The sequence below is a fragment of the Hemitrygon akajei genome, chromosome 24 (assembly GCF_048418815.1).
Source record: "Hemitrygon akajei chromosome 24, sHemAka1.3, whole genome shotgun sequence".
Classification (NCBI taxonomy): domain Eukaryota; kingdom Metazoa; phylum Chordata; class Chondrichthyes; order Myliobatiformes; family Dasyatidae; genus Hemitrygon; species Hemitrygon akajei.
In genome coordinates, this window is record NC_133147.1 from 17,847,378 (window position 1) to 17,863,093 (window position 15,716).

The 15,716-nt window shown below is 39.7% G+C and overlaps 1 protein-coding gene across 2 annotated transcripts; it reads left to right on the plus strand.

The window, feature by feature from the left end:
- Positions 1–27: 27 nt before the first annotated feature.
- On the plus strand, positions 28–15,195 carry LOC140715913 (uncharacterized). 2 transcript variants are annotated; one of them, XM_073028437.1, is made up of 6 exons: positions 28–161; positions 7,068–7,210; positions 8,135–8,247; positions 10,499–10,713; positions 11,961–12,047; positions 13,875–15,195. In XM_073028437.1, the coding sequence occupies exons 1-6, from the start codon at positions 55–57 to the stop codon at positions 14,695–14,697; spliced, it is 1,488 nt and encodes a 495-aa protein (XP_072884538.1). In that variant the 5' UTR covers positions 28–54; the 3' UTR covers positions 14,698–15,195. The 2 variants fall into 2 exon arrangements, with proteins under 2 accessions (XP_072884538.1, XP_072884539.1); XM_073028438.1 differs by having other exon boundaries at positions 11,979–12,047.
- The last annotated feature ends 521 nt before the right edge of the window (positions 15,196–15,716 follow it).

Below are 15,716 nucleotides of genomic sequence, written 5' to 3' on the forward strand. Positions count from 1 at the left end.
CTTTGAATCCGAGATAAGCGAGGCAGCGTGCGGGCGAGTTGGGAGGTGAGAGAAATGCCGCGCGTTTACATCGGCAGGCTGAGCTACCAGGCCCGGGAGCGCGACGTGGAGCGTTTCTTCAAGGGTTACGGGAAAATCCTGGAGGTGGACATCAAGAACGGGTGAGTCTCTCCGACGCCAGCGGGGGAAAAGAAAATGGCGGGCGCCCCTCACTCCCGAGACTTGGACCCTCCTTCGGAACGGCGGGCCCAGCTCGTCCTCCCGGTCGCGGAGGGCTGGCGTGGCGCCCGGCCGGCTCCCGGGTGGCGGGCGGCCGGAGACGCGGGGACGGCGGCCTCGCTGCCGTGCGGATGCCACCCCTGGGCCCGGCGTCTCTTTGTTCGGCGGGTTTTGGTGCGTCATGCGCGCCAAGTCCGCCGAGCGCCACTGCGCATGCGCGGCCCCGCGGTCCTTGGCCCGACGGGCAGAAAGGAAACGGTCTGGGTGTTAGCGACCTGCAGGCGGGTGCTGTTGCTGGAAATAATCCGGCGACCTGCAGGCTGGTCTGCTGGTCTTCTCCAGCATCGCTGCGTGTGCACGGAAAAAGTACTTGTGTGATTGCACAGGTTTCCTTTCATTTTTTCCCTCCGCATTCAGTGATCTACTTTCACAGACCTAGAGCACAGCACAGAAACAGACCATTCAGCCCATCTAGTCCGTGCTGAGCCTACGCCCGTCGACCTGCACCATCACCATAGCTCTCCATCCATGGACCTATGAAATCGAGCTCCCTGCACCACTTGTTCGTTCTACACACTCTGGATCCTTGAAGGAGTCTCCCCCTCATGTTTCCCTTAAACTTTTCACCTTAATCTAGGACCTCTAGTTGAAGTTCCACCCAACCTCAGTGGAAAAAGCCTGCTTATATTTACCCTATGTGTACCCCTCATAATTTTGTGTACCTCTATCAAATTTCCCCTCAGTCTTCTATGTACCAGGGAATAAAGTCCTAACCTTTTCAATCTTTCCTTATAACTCGGGTCCTCCAAACTCAGCAACATCCTTGTAAATTTTCTCTGTACTCTTTTGATTTTATTTACATAATTCCTGTAGGTAGGTGACCAAAACTACATACAGTACTTCAAATTATCCTTCCCCAGCGTCTTGTACAACTTCAACATAACATCCCATATCCTGTACTCAGTACTTTATGAAGGCTAGTGTGCCAAAAGCTTTCTTTATGACCCTATCTACCTGTGCCACCACTTATAATGAATTTCATTCATGTATTGCCAGATCCCTTTATTCTACTGCATTCCTCAGCACCTTACCATTCACCGTGCAAGACTGGTGGTCCTACTGAAGTGTAACATTTTGCACTTGTCCTCGTCCGGATCCCACTGCAAGCTATGATAGTTTTCCTCGCTGTCCACTAGGAACTCAACAAGTTATAAAGCTGTGGGAGGAAGAGGACAGGCCACATTTCAGGTCAAGACCCTTGCAGAGTTGCCTATCTTATTTCTCTGTGTGAATGCTGCCTGACCCTCTGATTTTCCCCAGCTCCAGATTTCTAGCATTTGCAGTTTTCTGTCTCACACTACTACTTTCCAGTCTCTCGTTTCTTGTGGTTTATTTGTTTTAACATTTTATGATTTGAGTTTACTGTGGTGGGGTTGTGGACTTACTGAGATCTACTTAAATTCAAAATTCAGCTTAGTATTGACAAACCGCTGCGCTTTTGGATGAGATGTTTAATTGAAGTGCTGACTGTTCCTTTCAGGTAAGTTTAAACAATCAAAAGATATTGTTTCAAAGAAAGCACAACTTTAAAAGTTACAGGGTCATACTGCAGCAAAACAGGCCCTTCAGGCCACCACCAGTAAGTGCTCAGTTATCCTTCTCCACTGTTCACCAAGACTTGATAGCTTTGTAAGCTTGGCAGTTGAAGAGTATACTCAAATGTGAGAGTACCTGCTTCTGTTACCCACTCAAGCAGTGCATGAGAGATTGCACCCCACCTTTTTATTCGGGTATCTTTTCCCCTTCTCAGTCCTGAAGAAAGGTCTCGATCCAAACTTTTGACTGCTTATTCATTTCCGTGGCTGCTGCCCGACCTACTGAGTTCTTACAGCATTTTGTGTGTGTTGCTTTGGATTTTCCAGCGTCTGCACACTTTCTTGTGTTTATGATTTGCAACTACCCTCTTGCTGAGTGAAAATGCCCTTTATCTGATCCCTTCTAAACTTCTTATTGAAAGCCTTTGTCTTCTGTTATAGGGAAGGTTGCTGATTATATGCCTCCTCATAATCTGTGCTCATAATTTTGTGTAGTTCAGTCTATCTTCTATTCTCCTAACTGAAGAGCTCTAGATAAATCTCCTCTACTCTCCAGCGCAGTTATGTGTGGTGACCAGTATACTCAAACCCCACATACTGCTGATTGGTTACAACAGTTTTTCAATTCTTTATTGACATTTTTTTAAACGACAAAATTTCATTCTCAACTACGCTTAAATTTCTTGAGAGTGGTGCCATCACAATAAATATCTGGTCGATCAATTAGAGTGCTTTACATTGAGCCACTCACAGCTATTCACATATTAGTTCACGCTCTGCCTCCCCCACCCCTATGTATAAATGTCCTTACTCCCTCGACAATTTATTCCATTTTTTTTTCACCCCTAATGTCTGGAAAACGGCCTGCAACTTCCAGTGAGGGTAGTACATCTAAGGTGTCTAGGAAAAGCATTAGCATGGATGTGAAATTCCTAGGATTTTAGATGGAATCAGTAATCCAGAACATTGTTCATGGACCAGTTCATCGATAATGACCCTGACTGGGAGCGAAGCAATAGGTGAAAAGAGGTGTTCTCAACATGATTTCCTGCTATCGAGAACTGCTTCATGAGAGGAATTTGAAGAAGCCAAAGTTAGCGGAGGGCCACAGTCTGATCCCTCCTCTAAGATGTAATCACCACAAATTATTGTGTGTATTTATCTCAGGTTTGATTTTTATTTAAAATATATCAGGCACTCGTGTCCATTTGTCCATGTTATAACGACCTCACATAGCACTGATTTACATAGCGCTCCACCTGCGAGGAACTTGTCCTCAGCATTAAGCGTGGTCTGAGTTTACTGCACTCCAGCGTATCTTAGTCAGAGTTTATAAAGCTGTATCATGACCATCCTTCTCTTATTCTGCAGCCTGACTAATAAAGGCTAGATTCCTGAATGGCCTTTTCACCACTGCTGCCATTTTCAGGGTTCTTGGGTTTGTGCAGCAATCTTTTGAAATAAACTTTATACATGAAAAATATAAATAGAAAATACACATTAGTACATGGCTTTCTTTAGAATTATTGTATCATGTCAATGCATCATAGTGTTGGCAAGACAATACATTCTATGTGTAAAGCATTTCACTGGTTCAGTCCCTTCCTACCTACATCCACAGCACTTCACATGCTCTCAATCACTTCAAAAGTTTGCAGTTCCCTGACCCTACTCCCCTCGCTTTCACCATGGATGTCAAGTCCTTAAGACTTCTATCCCCCATCAAGAAGGCCTTGAAGGTCTCCAATTCATTCTTGCCAAAAGACCCAACCAGTTCCCCTCCATCAACAACCTGCTCCATCTGGCAGAACTGATCCTCATATACAGCAATTTCTCTTTTGGCTCCTCCCATATTCTCCAAATCCAAGGAGTGACCATGGGAACCTCTTCTATACCTGCCTTTTTATTGGCTACATGGAATGGCCTTCTCAGGTAATGGTCTCTAACACTTTTTGTGCTACCTTGTCTGCTTCATGCACCCATGCTGAGCTTGTCAATTTCATCAACTTCGCTTCCAACTTCCTCCCTGCCATTCAGTTCACATGCTCCATTTTTGACACCTTTTCCCTTTCTCATTTTTTTTGACAGCAAGACCTTTATCACAAACCTTTTACTTTGACTGCACCAAGCTTCATTGAATTGTTTAGCTTGTACACACTTCCAGCCTGGGATGTGCTAGTCAGCAGCATTTCCTCACAGGCATCACATTACATTTAAATACTAGTTTCGGGCAGATCTCTGTTCCTCTGTTCCCTGGGTCCTGTCTTTCATATTTCTCTATTTTTATTAATCGTCGCAAAGCGCAGTACCAAACTCTTAGCAGCAGTAAGTTCCATTCACTATTGCTTTGCCCAACTTAGGAAATGATCTATTAACAGTGTACTCTGAGAACAAAACTAGAAGAATACATGGCACTTGCTTTTTTTAAAAAAAACCTTACACTCCATCCTTAGAACCATCTGTGTCATAACTCCCCTGATACTGACTTTTACAGTTTCCTTTCCGATTCTTGAATTATATGTAATTACTGACGTGGCAGACTTCTCTCCAGCTCTTATTATGTTGACTTTAAAAATTGCTACTTAACTGGAATAATGGGTGCCAAGTTTTTTTGCAGCATTTGTAGCTAAAATTGTTTGAAATTAAATAGATTTATTACTTTTTCTCCCAGTGTTGTTTTACATAGGAGCATAGGTAATTACAGCATAGTACAGGCCCTACTGCTCATGATGTTGTGTCGACCTTTTAATCTACTCCAAGGTCAATCTAAACCCCTCCCCCATCATTGTATTATCCATGTTCCTATCTAAGTCTCTTTAAAAAAAAGTAATGTATCTGCCTCTACCGCCACCCAACAACTCGTTCCACGCACCTACTACTCTGTATATTAAATTCCTCTGACATCTTTCTGCCTTCCTCCAATCACTTTAAAATTATGCCCCATGAAAAAAAGTCGCCTTTCATCCTCCACTCCAGAGAGCGATGCTCTGCCTTGCTCAATCTACCCTCATGAGACATGCTCTAATCCAGCAGCAACCTGGTAAATCTCTGCACAGTCTCTAAAGCTTCAACATCTATCCTATAATGAGGTGACCAGTTTTCTTATAGACTATTTTCACAACAAAGGCCATTTAACCCATTTTGTGCCCAGACTAATTTAATCTATAGTTTACCTTTAATCTCTACTTCTCTTTCACGTGTACTGTATCATGCTCCTCTGCTTTGATTGTTCTGTCATTGAGGGTGTAGTTAACCATTAGCCTAGCAATCACTATGCCTCTGGTACCTGGGAAGAAACCAGGCAACTTGGATGGGGAACATGCAAAGTCCACCCACAACACCAGAGTTCGGGATTGAACCTGGGAGGTAGCAACCTTAACTGCTTTATCAGTACGCTATCTAATAATTTTGATGGGTGCTTGTTTGTATAATCAATGGCTGAACTTAATGTCAGGAAATGTGTACAGTATGCAACCTGAGATTCTTAAGCTTTGCAGTCATCCACATAAACGGAGAGAAAAAGAATGAATGAAGAAACTGTCATTCTTTCATTTTGTAAATATGTTTAAATATATTGAAATGCACTTTTGGGGATCAAGGGAAAATTATCTTTAGTGAGTAAAACGCTATTCTTACAAGCACTTGGGAAGTGGGATGGAAGCTGTAAAAGACAAAGCATTTAGTACCTGAAGACAAAGTGAGTAAGAAAGCTAGTGGGAAGGCTGAAACTTTATTTCCAGACTCTATACGCTATCCACTAACTAGATCCCTCTCATGAAAAACTATTTGAGGTTGCCCAGACAATTTGCAAACTTTGTGGGGTTTTTTTTAACCTGAGCTGTGCTTTGAATTTTATCTGTGCAATCTCTATTTACATGCTTATGCGATCTACACTTTGAGCTAGCAAAGTCTTTTTGTGCATTATGTAGCTTAGTTTGATTATTCTATTAACAGTCTTAACTGGCCTCCCTTACTGTATATTTCAAATAATTGAGGGCATCTCAGAACTATGTTTCTCTGATCTTATGTACATTTATTATTTCTATGCTTGGTGACCTGCATTGGCTGCTGGTTAAGCATTGCCTTAGATCTAATCCTTTTTAAATCTCTGCATGCTGTCTTTCCAAGTCTGTAATATGCAGCTGGAAAAGCCTTGGAGGTATCTGTACTTTGGTTTTACTCTCAGGAATATACCTGGTTTCTTAGAGCAGTGAAGCACAGTATGGGCCCTCCGGACTGTGATGTTATGTGACCTATATAAACCTACTCCACAATTTATCTAACTCTTTCTTTTCTACACAGCCTATAACCTCCCATCTTCCTGCATCCATGTTTCAAATGCATTCTGTTGATGGCCATGTCTTCCAACTGTCAAGGCCCTAGGGTCTGAAATAGCCTCCCTTTATGTTACTATCTTTCCAGCTTCCAATATACTCTTAAGATGTAACTTGTATACTTTTTGATATTCCCTAGAGTGACTTTATCAAACGTTCTCGTGACATAATGGTAGATTTTGTCTTTGTGAGGTCCTCGATGTTTTCATTACTCTTGGATTCAGGTGATAGCACATATATTCTGCACATTTGAAAACTAACCTCTTCACTGTGCTGCTTTAACATTTAGTATAACATTGTTCAGTGTGACTGGAACAGTGAGGAATGCCCCCCAACAGTAAATTACATCTTGGCAATTTCAGCTGACGTTCTTCATGTGACTGACTCTGGCTTTATCCCATGGCAAGCATGTCCTGGCTTGTAATTAGCTAAGAGCCAGGTATTGAAAACAATAGTATCCCTGCTGAAGTAGTCAGTCTGCAGAACACAGATAACATTGCCTTTGCTTGCATTCAGAGCTCTGTCATTATTTATTCATTTATGGATAGCTCCTGCATTTAATATCTTCAAAAGCTCACCCTGGCCTTGTGTACTACATAGTCTCTGACAATAAAGGTTCAGAATAAGATTCTGTCCTGTATTCAGCATTCATGCTGTATTTCCTTTGCTTCCAGAACTGGCTTTTCATTTGGTGTGATTCTCCTTTTAGTAAGAAGTTTAACAGCTGCTAAAATAAACTGGAATTTCAGGAACACAAGCCATGTGCTGCTTTGTTTAATTTTTCTTCATACACAGCAGATGTGCGTGCATATGCTTGGTCCTTTCTGCTTGCTTAACTACATAATTTAAGATTTACTATATTTACTTGCTAATCATCTTGGCTTCAGTTGTATATATTTGCATGTTTTTCCTCTTGTAGATATGGCTTTGTTGAATTTGATGATCCTCGTGATGCAGATGATGCTGTTTATGAGCTGAATGGTAAAGAGCTTTGTGGGGAAAGAGTAATCGTTGAACATGCTAGAGGTCCACGAAGAGACGGCGGTTACAGTTCTCAACGTAGTAAGCATGTTACTTTATTAGTCAAAATGTGAACATCTTTAATGTAAAACTTGTAAAATCATATAGATTATGAATTCATCACATAGAATAACTAGCAGCAATTTATATTTGTAATTAAAAAAAATTCACATTTTAAAAATATCTCTTGAATTTCTATTTAATAGTTGTATATATCTTAATGTTCTTTATTTGGCTAAATTTTATTTTGTTATTATAGTAATTCATTTAAATTATAATTGATTCAATGTTTTCATTGTGATTGTTGATACCATAGTCTTAACAAAGACCTCAATGTTTTAATTAAAAGAGTCCTTTGAGGCTAAGATGACTGCCTGTTCCATTTGCTGGCCTTGGGTTACCTTTCCATGAGTGGCTCTAAGACCTAAGACCATTGACCTTTGGCTGACCTTAAGGAAGCCATGTGACGACTGCTACTCTTGCCATTAGACCTGGGTGGTGAGGACCCCAAGGGTTAGAGGCAGATGTGATAAAACTGAAAATAGGTGCCTGAAATCTTTTTCATGTCAGATATTCTGAAAACCATATTTCACCGTAAGTATAGATGGTAATTGGTTTAGTGGTTTGGTTATTTTATCAAATCATTATCATTTTCATATAATTTATTATGCATGCTTTTGTAATTTTTTGATTTATTAAACTGTAGTATTAAATATCTAGAAGTAAAATTGATTTTGTAATTGTCCAAACTTCTGATTAATGAACTAATTTTTGAAGATAAAATGTAGTGTTAATTTTAGTGTAATGGGGTGATACTTCAGTTTAAATTGCTGGGATGAGGCATTAATATTTCAGATGTCTTGTGTTTTTAATTTTATCTTTGTAACTTGTGTTTAACGGTGAATTAAAATAAGAGGTAAGTGTCTTAACTAAAATGTCATTGTTGTCTACCTGTCACCTTTAAAGGTGGTTATGGTTATAGAAGATCTGGAAGAGACAGATATGGACCTCCAACTCGTACAGAATATAGGCTAATTGTGGAAAATTTATCTAGTCGTTGCAGCTGGCAAGATTTGAAGGTTTGTGGTGTATCTTGTGTGTCGGTGAAAGATTTGTCTCTTAATTACGTACTGTGAAGAATCCTTTTCGGGGAAGGGTGCTTTTAAAAGTTCTGTGTGTAACGTGGATTTAAACTTGTAATGCATAGTTTTAAACATTCAAAGGAAATATTCTGCTAGAATTCAGTTATAGGTGATAAATTTTTGTCTTGTATGTCACTTGAATATGACATTTGAATTTAACTTTTATATTGTCAAGTCTGTACAAAATTCTAAATCTGTCAATGTGGTTATGAAAGGGTAAAATATTGAAATGGCTGAATACAGTACATAGTAGTGTGTGTGTGAGTCCAAATCTGACTCCCAGTTTCTGAGTTACTGATTAAGCAATAGCACCACGAATAGGTATTGCAATTAGTGTAAATTCATTTGGGATAGGTAGGAAACAATTATTCAGATCTTTCTTCCAAGGTATAATGTGATCAGGAGAGCAAGTTTGAGGATCCATGTAGTGAAATGGGACAGATTTTTAAAAATGTGTATGTTAGGTATTTGAAAATGAACAATGAAACAAACACTAAACCAGGTGTCTAGTTAAACAAGTGTTTGTCTACGCTACCCAAAACCACTACACTGTATATTCAGTTGTCCTTTAAATGAGTGGATACTGTACTAAACCTCCCTAATCTGTAAAACCCAAGGAGTAAGCATGCTGCAAATACTCTCTGTGCATTCTACCTTTTATAGCCCCAGAGTACTTGGAACTGGAAATGGGCGCTGTGGCGAGTAGGCCATTCAATGGGAAACTAGCATTGCAGACTCATCAGCACGATGGAAGGGGCTTTCAACTAGAATAAGCCATGCCCTCCATAGGACAAGCATCTCCTTAAAATGTTCACATGTGAAATGAAGCCTGAGTCAAATTCATCTGTGACACCCAACTCACTAACGAAGCTCACGTGAAGAATGGCCCATTGTGTGATACAAGAGAGTGACACTGGTGTCCAGAAAGTATTAATGCTTAGGGCAACACAATAACTAGATTTAAAAAACAAAATAATGTGAATATTAATTAACTTTTGCAGTAAATCTTTATATCAATCCCCCTATAAATTATTTATAATATTAATGATTGGTGTGGTATGTTCTAACATTTAAGTAGAAATTTTGATTCTAGTTTCTGGGGCTTGAGGGTAGAACTTAGGATAAAAGTTATACAAAAGCTCAGTAATGTTTGAAAGGTCTATAAATATGAATAATATGGGCACTAACATGATAGTTTACACTAGTTCTAAGGAAGTTGAAGGTTGGCAAAAATGGAAATTGTAGTACCCAAAAATATTTTTATTTGTTCTCGGGATGTTGGTGACGCTGGCAAGACCTCACTTATTGCCCATTCCTAGTTGCCTTGAGGTGGTGATGGTTGACTGCCTTCTTGAACCACTGCAATCCTTGTGGTGATGGTGCCATAAAAGTAGACAGTGGAACATCAGGTGGATTTCATTTTCAAAGGTAAAGTGTCTGCATAAGAACCACTGGAATAGAATGTAAGGCTGAAGTTTAGCAGCAGGACTGTTGACGGTTGCAAATAAATTAACCACTTAAATTATTCAACATGGAAAATAAATTTGTTTTGGTGATTTTTTTTAAAAAATTATTTCATGTATTGATCAACTACCTGGGTAATAGCTGTTGCAGGAGGAGGAAGGCAGTCAGCAAGAACATGTTCTGCCTGATGCAATACAAAGTGTTAGTGCTGGTAACTCTGTCAGGGGTATTATAATTTGGTCCATTTGTGATTCTTAATACCCTGTTTCTAGTGAGCCAAAACAACACAAGCACTAAAACTCTAGAGCAATAGCTGTGACCTGGCATTTTTAGTCAAACATGTATTCTGAAATTGGCGTAACAAGCATTCAGTTTGCATTGGATTAAGCTCCTTGTCCAAACAATCCAAGACTAACCCACCAGTTCTTTACATCCAGTTTCTCAAAGATTTTTTTTCTAATCCAAGAAGTATTTACTAAAGTTTAATAATTAGCTAGGTAGACATGATGTGAATGGGCTTAATGGACTAGTTAAGAATTATTTTGAGTTACCTATAGCTGACTAGTAATTTTACAACAGTTGTAATCATTAGATTATGTTCAGTTGTTTAAAGATTTAAATCTGTCAACAGTTCAGTTTTATTTGACATTTCCTGATTTCACTGTTCAAAGATGGAAATAAAGACAAAGGAAGAAAATTTGAAATTTGTACTATACTTTTGTAGGATTATATGCGTCAAGCAGGTGAAGTAACATATGCAGATGCTCATAAAGGAAGAAAGAATGAAGGCGTGATTGAATTTAAGTCTTACTCAGATATGAAGAGAGCTCTTGAAAAACTGGATGGTACAGAAGTTAATGGCAGGAAAATCAGATTGGTTGAAGATAGGCCTTCATCACGGCGACGACGCTCATACTCCAGAAGCCGAAGCCGCTCAAGGTATTTTAAAATAGTCATTGCAAGATGATGTGTGAGGTGTCAAAAAGAGTAAGTCTGCAGAAAGAATAGAAACATTGGTTGTTTTCAATGGTAACGTTTTGAAAGATTCCTGAATTTCACTTTAAAAGAATGTCTTGCAAGTACCAATTACTCTCACATTATTGCTCAACTTCTGGGCCAGAGTTAATTTTAGATTGTTTCTTTTACAGTACTGGGATTTTGTTTTTATTTATTTAGAGATATAGTGTCCCTTCAAGCCACACCACACTGCAATTCCCAACAGCTCCTGATTTAACCCTGTCTAATCACGGGACAATTTACAATGACCAATGAATTGACCCAGTTTGTCTTTGGACTGTGGGAGGAACCCCATGCATTCCACGGGGAGGATGTGCAGACTCCTTACAGATGATGCTGGAATTGAGCTCTGAACGCCCCGAGCTTTAATAGCATTGCGCTAACTGCTATGCAAGCGCCATTCTGTTTTCTGCCATCTCCCAAATCTATTTGCTACTTGAAGCAACATTACAGCTACTTTAGTACATTCCTGCTCAGTGTCCTATCTTAAACTCTCATAAACCTGAGCTCCTCCTGAACTTGGATGCATTTATCCTAAATCATTCTGATCAGCCCTGACTCCCATGCAAGAGTTGTGCTGATGCCTCCATTTTAAAATTTACTCATGCTACAGGCCTGATTTAATCCAGCCCACAGTTATTGAAGGATTCAGCATTACTTCAATCTTAACTTTAAGTGTCCTTACACCCTTTAAGTAGCCATGCTTTAGCCACCTACACGCCTTCAAATTCATTCCTAATTCTCTCCCTTGTCTTAAATACTGAACTCCTTTTTATCAGCTGTGAGCTATGATTACCCAATTTCCCTCGGGATCAATAAAGTATGTCTGTCTGTCTCTAATGTTAATTTCCAGATGATTAGTAACATATCTTAAATCTTTTACTATGTTAAAGGTGTTGTATAAATATAACTCATGAACATTACTCTACAGCACTTGCTCATTTGGTTCCAATCTTGAAACTCTCATATCAGGATCTCTTAAAAGCCTACTTTACAAATCTTTTAAGCACTCCATTCTGTTTCATCTTTGGGTGAAGTGTCAATTTTTGTCAGATGTCCCTGTAGAGTGTCTGGGGGAATTTTTTAAAGTACCATTTAATTTTAATTTTTTTGGAAGTTCATGTTAGTAGTACCTGTTCTTTTTTTGGTGGCCTTTTAAAACAATATAGGTCTCGTTCTCCAAGCAGAAATCGCTCGCACTCTCATAAGAGTCGAAGCCGCAGTGGAAGCACTAAAAGCAGCCGGTCCCGATCACGGTATGTATACAATATAAATTGACTTTATTTTTTTAAATTAAGTTGAAAGTCTGGGCTTGAACATTAGTTTGGTAGGAAAGGGAAGACTTGCTAATTCCTGCAGGTAGAGTGTGGCCTTGGAAGACTTAATCTGACAAGTAATTGTGGAACAATGGCACCTGGTAGAAATGTAGAAAATCATGGGGTGGTTGTGAAGGTGTTGAAAATTTTTTCAGCTGCACAAACTAACATGAGTAATTGATTACTATTTGTACTATATCATTGAACGGTCAGAACGCAGAAGGAGCCCGTTCAGCTCATATTCCCTCCGGCATTCTCCTAGATAAACTCCCAGTCCCATCAACTTGCTCTTTTTCTGTTACTTTGCAAATTCCCTTATGAAGGCTATGGTGGAACCTAACTCCATATCTTGTGTGAAATTTTTCGGCTCAGTTTTGTTCCCTTTTATTTTTACACCTGTATTACTTGGCTGCACCTTTTTTTTAAAAAAAAACAGCTTATTACTACCCACTTTATCCAGGCTTCTTGTCATTTAATATCAGCTTCTTTCCAACTGTGATAAGACTGCTGAACAGATCCTGAAAAAGATCTGGGATAAAAATATAATTTTTATTATATTTACTTCAATGTGTACTTCAGGGAGCGTGAAGAGCAGAAACAAATATCACTGTGATGATTGTATGCTCTAGTAGCAATTGTTTGGTGACAATAAAGTATTTGTATCAAGTCTCCCTTCGGCCTTCTCCAAAGAAAACAGTCCCAGTTGCTCTAATCGATCCTTATACTGTAGTCTTATCATTTGTTGGTCATGCTCCTCAAAAGTCTTGTCTGGATAATCTTTAATATTTTCCATTCTTATTTTAATAAGATGAGAAGAATTGAATACTCTCATTCCTGCCGAACTGTATTGTATGAATAATCATAACACCCCTGTTTATGCTCTGTGCTTATTCACATAGACCAGAATTGTGTATGTCCTATTGACTGCTTAACCTGTCCTGCTTCTTGCAATGATATTTGCATATCTAGTCCTAGTTCCTCTGCTTCTGACTTAGAATTTTCTTTACTGTTCTGCATTGCTTTCCACATCTATCAAAATGTAACACCTCATTTGCATTTTTAAAAATTGAGATACAGTGCAGAGTAGGCCATTGGAGTCACGCTGCCCAGCAATCTCCCAATTTAATTCCAGCCTACCCATGGGACAATTTACAATGACAAATTAACCTACCAACCGGTACGTCTTTGGGCTTTGGGGGGAACCCACATGGTTATGGGGAGAGCGCACAAGCTCCTTATAAGTAGCGATGGGAATTGAACCTGGGTCATTGGTACTGTAAAGTGTTATGCTGACCACTATGCTACTGTGCCCTTGATCTGTTATGAATCTGCCCATTCCACGAGCCTTTTCAGTCATCCAAAAATTCAAGAATTGTGGAAATTTGGACTCCCCCCCCCCCCCCCCCCCCCCCAAGCAATCAAGATAATTAATGTAGGTAGGGAAATGCAATTGTTCTACCACAAGTTCCTGGGGAATGTCATTATTTAAAATGAAGAATCAACCATTCACCAGAAGCTTGGTGTGTGTTGGTCTGTGTTCGTTGGGTACATTGTTATTTTGTGAAGCAGGAATAAATTGCTAACTGTTCTCAGTGGTGTATTAGCATGGATGAGATAGTAGAGTGTGCTTTGGGAACTGGAATTTATATTTGAAGTCATGCCACAAGGGTAGTAAGTTCTGTTTAGATTTTTTTATTTTCACATTACAGCTGTGTAATTTTGTCTTTGAATAAGAATAAATGTTTAATCTTTTAATTTTTTTTCCAGCTCTGGTACACACTCCCGGAGCAAGAGTGGAAGCAGAAGCAAAAGTCGAAGTGTGAGCAAGAACAAAACCAAAAGCAGGAGCAGAAGTAAAGAGAAGAAAATCAGAGCAAGTAGTAGGAGTGGAAGTGAGGAGAAAAGTAGGAGCAGGAGTGTTGAACAGGTTAAAGATGACAACGCAGAAGAGAAAACTGAGAGCAGAAATGAAAACGGGGAGAAAGAGAGGAGTGTTAGCAAAGAGAAGAGTAGAAGTCGAAGTAAGAGTAAAGATGGAGAGAAAACTGGTAGCAGAAGTAGAAGCAAAGAGAAGGGTAAAAGTAAGAGTCGGAGCAGAAGTAAAGAGAGGAGTAAGAGTAGGAGCCAGAGCAAGAGCAAGGAGAAAAGAAAGGGCAGGAAGAGAAGTAGAAGTGAGAGTAGGAGCAGGAGCAGAAGTCGGAGCAAGAATGAGAAGAGCAGAAGGCGTAGCAAACGTGACTGCAAGACTAAAAGTACCAGTAAGAGCGGGAAAAGAAAAAGTGACAAAGAACAATCTAGATCTAGGTCAAGATCAGAATCAAAGGAAAAGGAGGAAAAGACTAGAATTGTTGAAACAGAAGCTGCGGGTGATGGTGCGGAAGTGGACGGGGAATCAGATGTTAACGAACAGACAAAGTCCAGGCTTGCATCTCGTTCTAGGTCAAGGTCCAGGTCAAAGGCCAAATCTAAATCTCGTTCCAGGTCTAAATCGGTCTCCAAAACCAGGTCACGTTCAAAGTCATGTTCACCTTCCCGTTCTGTGTCAAGATCAGTGTCTCGTTCTAGGTCCAGGTCACGCTCAAAATCCTAAATTTCCCCCCTGTTCATTTTGTATGAAAACATTAACAGATTTTTTTTCTGGCAGGTCTGTCGTTAGCTGTACCACAGATAATGCAAACAATAGACACTGAGAAGCTGTACATTTTTCAAATTAGATAAAATGTATTTAGTGCTAAATTAAAATTTTATGATGGCCCTGTACTGTCAGGAGGATTCTTAGGTAGGTATGCTGTGATCCGATTAATGGTGCCCATCATTACTGGTGTTGTTGAAAATGTATAATGAAGTCTTAAGTTACATTCATTTGTATAACACTTCTTTCTGATGTTGTGGACTTCCTAGCCAAAAACATAGCAAATTGTAAAGTTTTGCCAATACAGCGTAATCAAAATGTAGAGATTCCCTGTCCCCCCTCTGTTGTAAGGAATAGCTCTCTTTGCCTGTGTTTCTGCTTCTTTTCAGCTGGATAACATGCATTGCATTTTCTTTGGTTTGATTCAATAAAATGCAAATAAATGTCTGATCGGAAGCTTGTATTGATTCATTTTGTTACTGAGTGGCATTAAGGTAGATTACAGTTTTAATAGGTTACTGAAGAGTTTGAGGCTTACCCAGAAATATACTGGAAGGTAGAGATACTAGATGCTGCCTTCAGTGATCTGCAAAGGCAGTAGTTTTTGGGTGGGAGATATAGGCCACATCCACACTAAGCTGGTGAATTTTGAAAACGCCAGTGTCGTGAAGAAATGATAGTCGTCCACACCAGGCATTTCTGAAAACTCTTAAGCTTCCTGACTGATGTCACACGAAGTAAGTTCTTCAGATCTTCTTAGCACACTCATCCATTACAGAAGAGAAGTTCTCATCCAAAATGAAGTGTATTTCTGTATGTCAGTGATCTTGTACTGTATCCCATCCATGTCAAAGTTCAACATATGTTTAAAGATGCTCTTCTGTACACTGCTGTTCTAATGTGATTGAGTTGCTGTCACTTTCCTGTCAGCTTAAACCAGTCTGGTCAATACCTTTTGACCTCTCTCATTAGCTGTG

Coding starts and splice junctions, on each gene's coding strand:
- LOC140715913 (XM_073028437.1), top strand. CDS start 55: ATGCCGCGCGTTTACATCGGCAGGCTGAGCTACCAGGCCCGGGAGCGC. Junction 7,211..8,134: donor CGGTTACAGTTCTCAACGTA/GTAAGCATGTTA, acceptor TCACCTTTAAAG/GTGGTTATGGTTATAGAAGA. Junction 8,248..10,498: donor GCAGCTGGCAAGATTTGAAG/GTTTGTGGTGTA, acceptor ATACTTTTGTAG/GATTATATGCGTCAAGCAGG.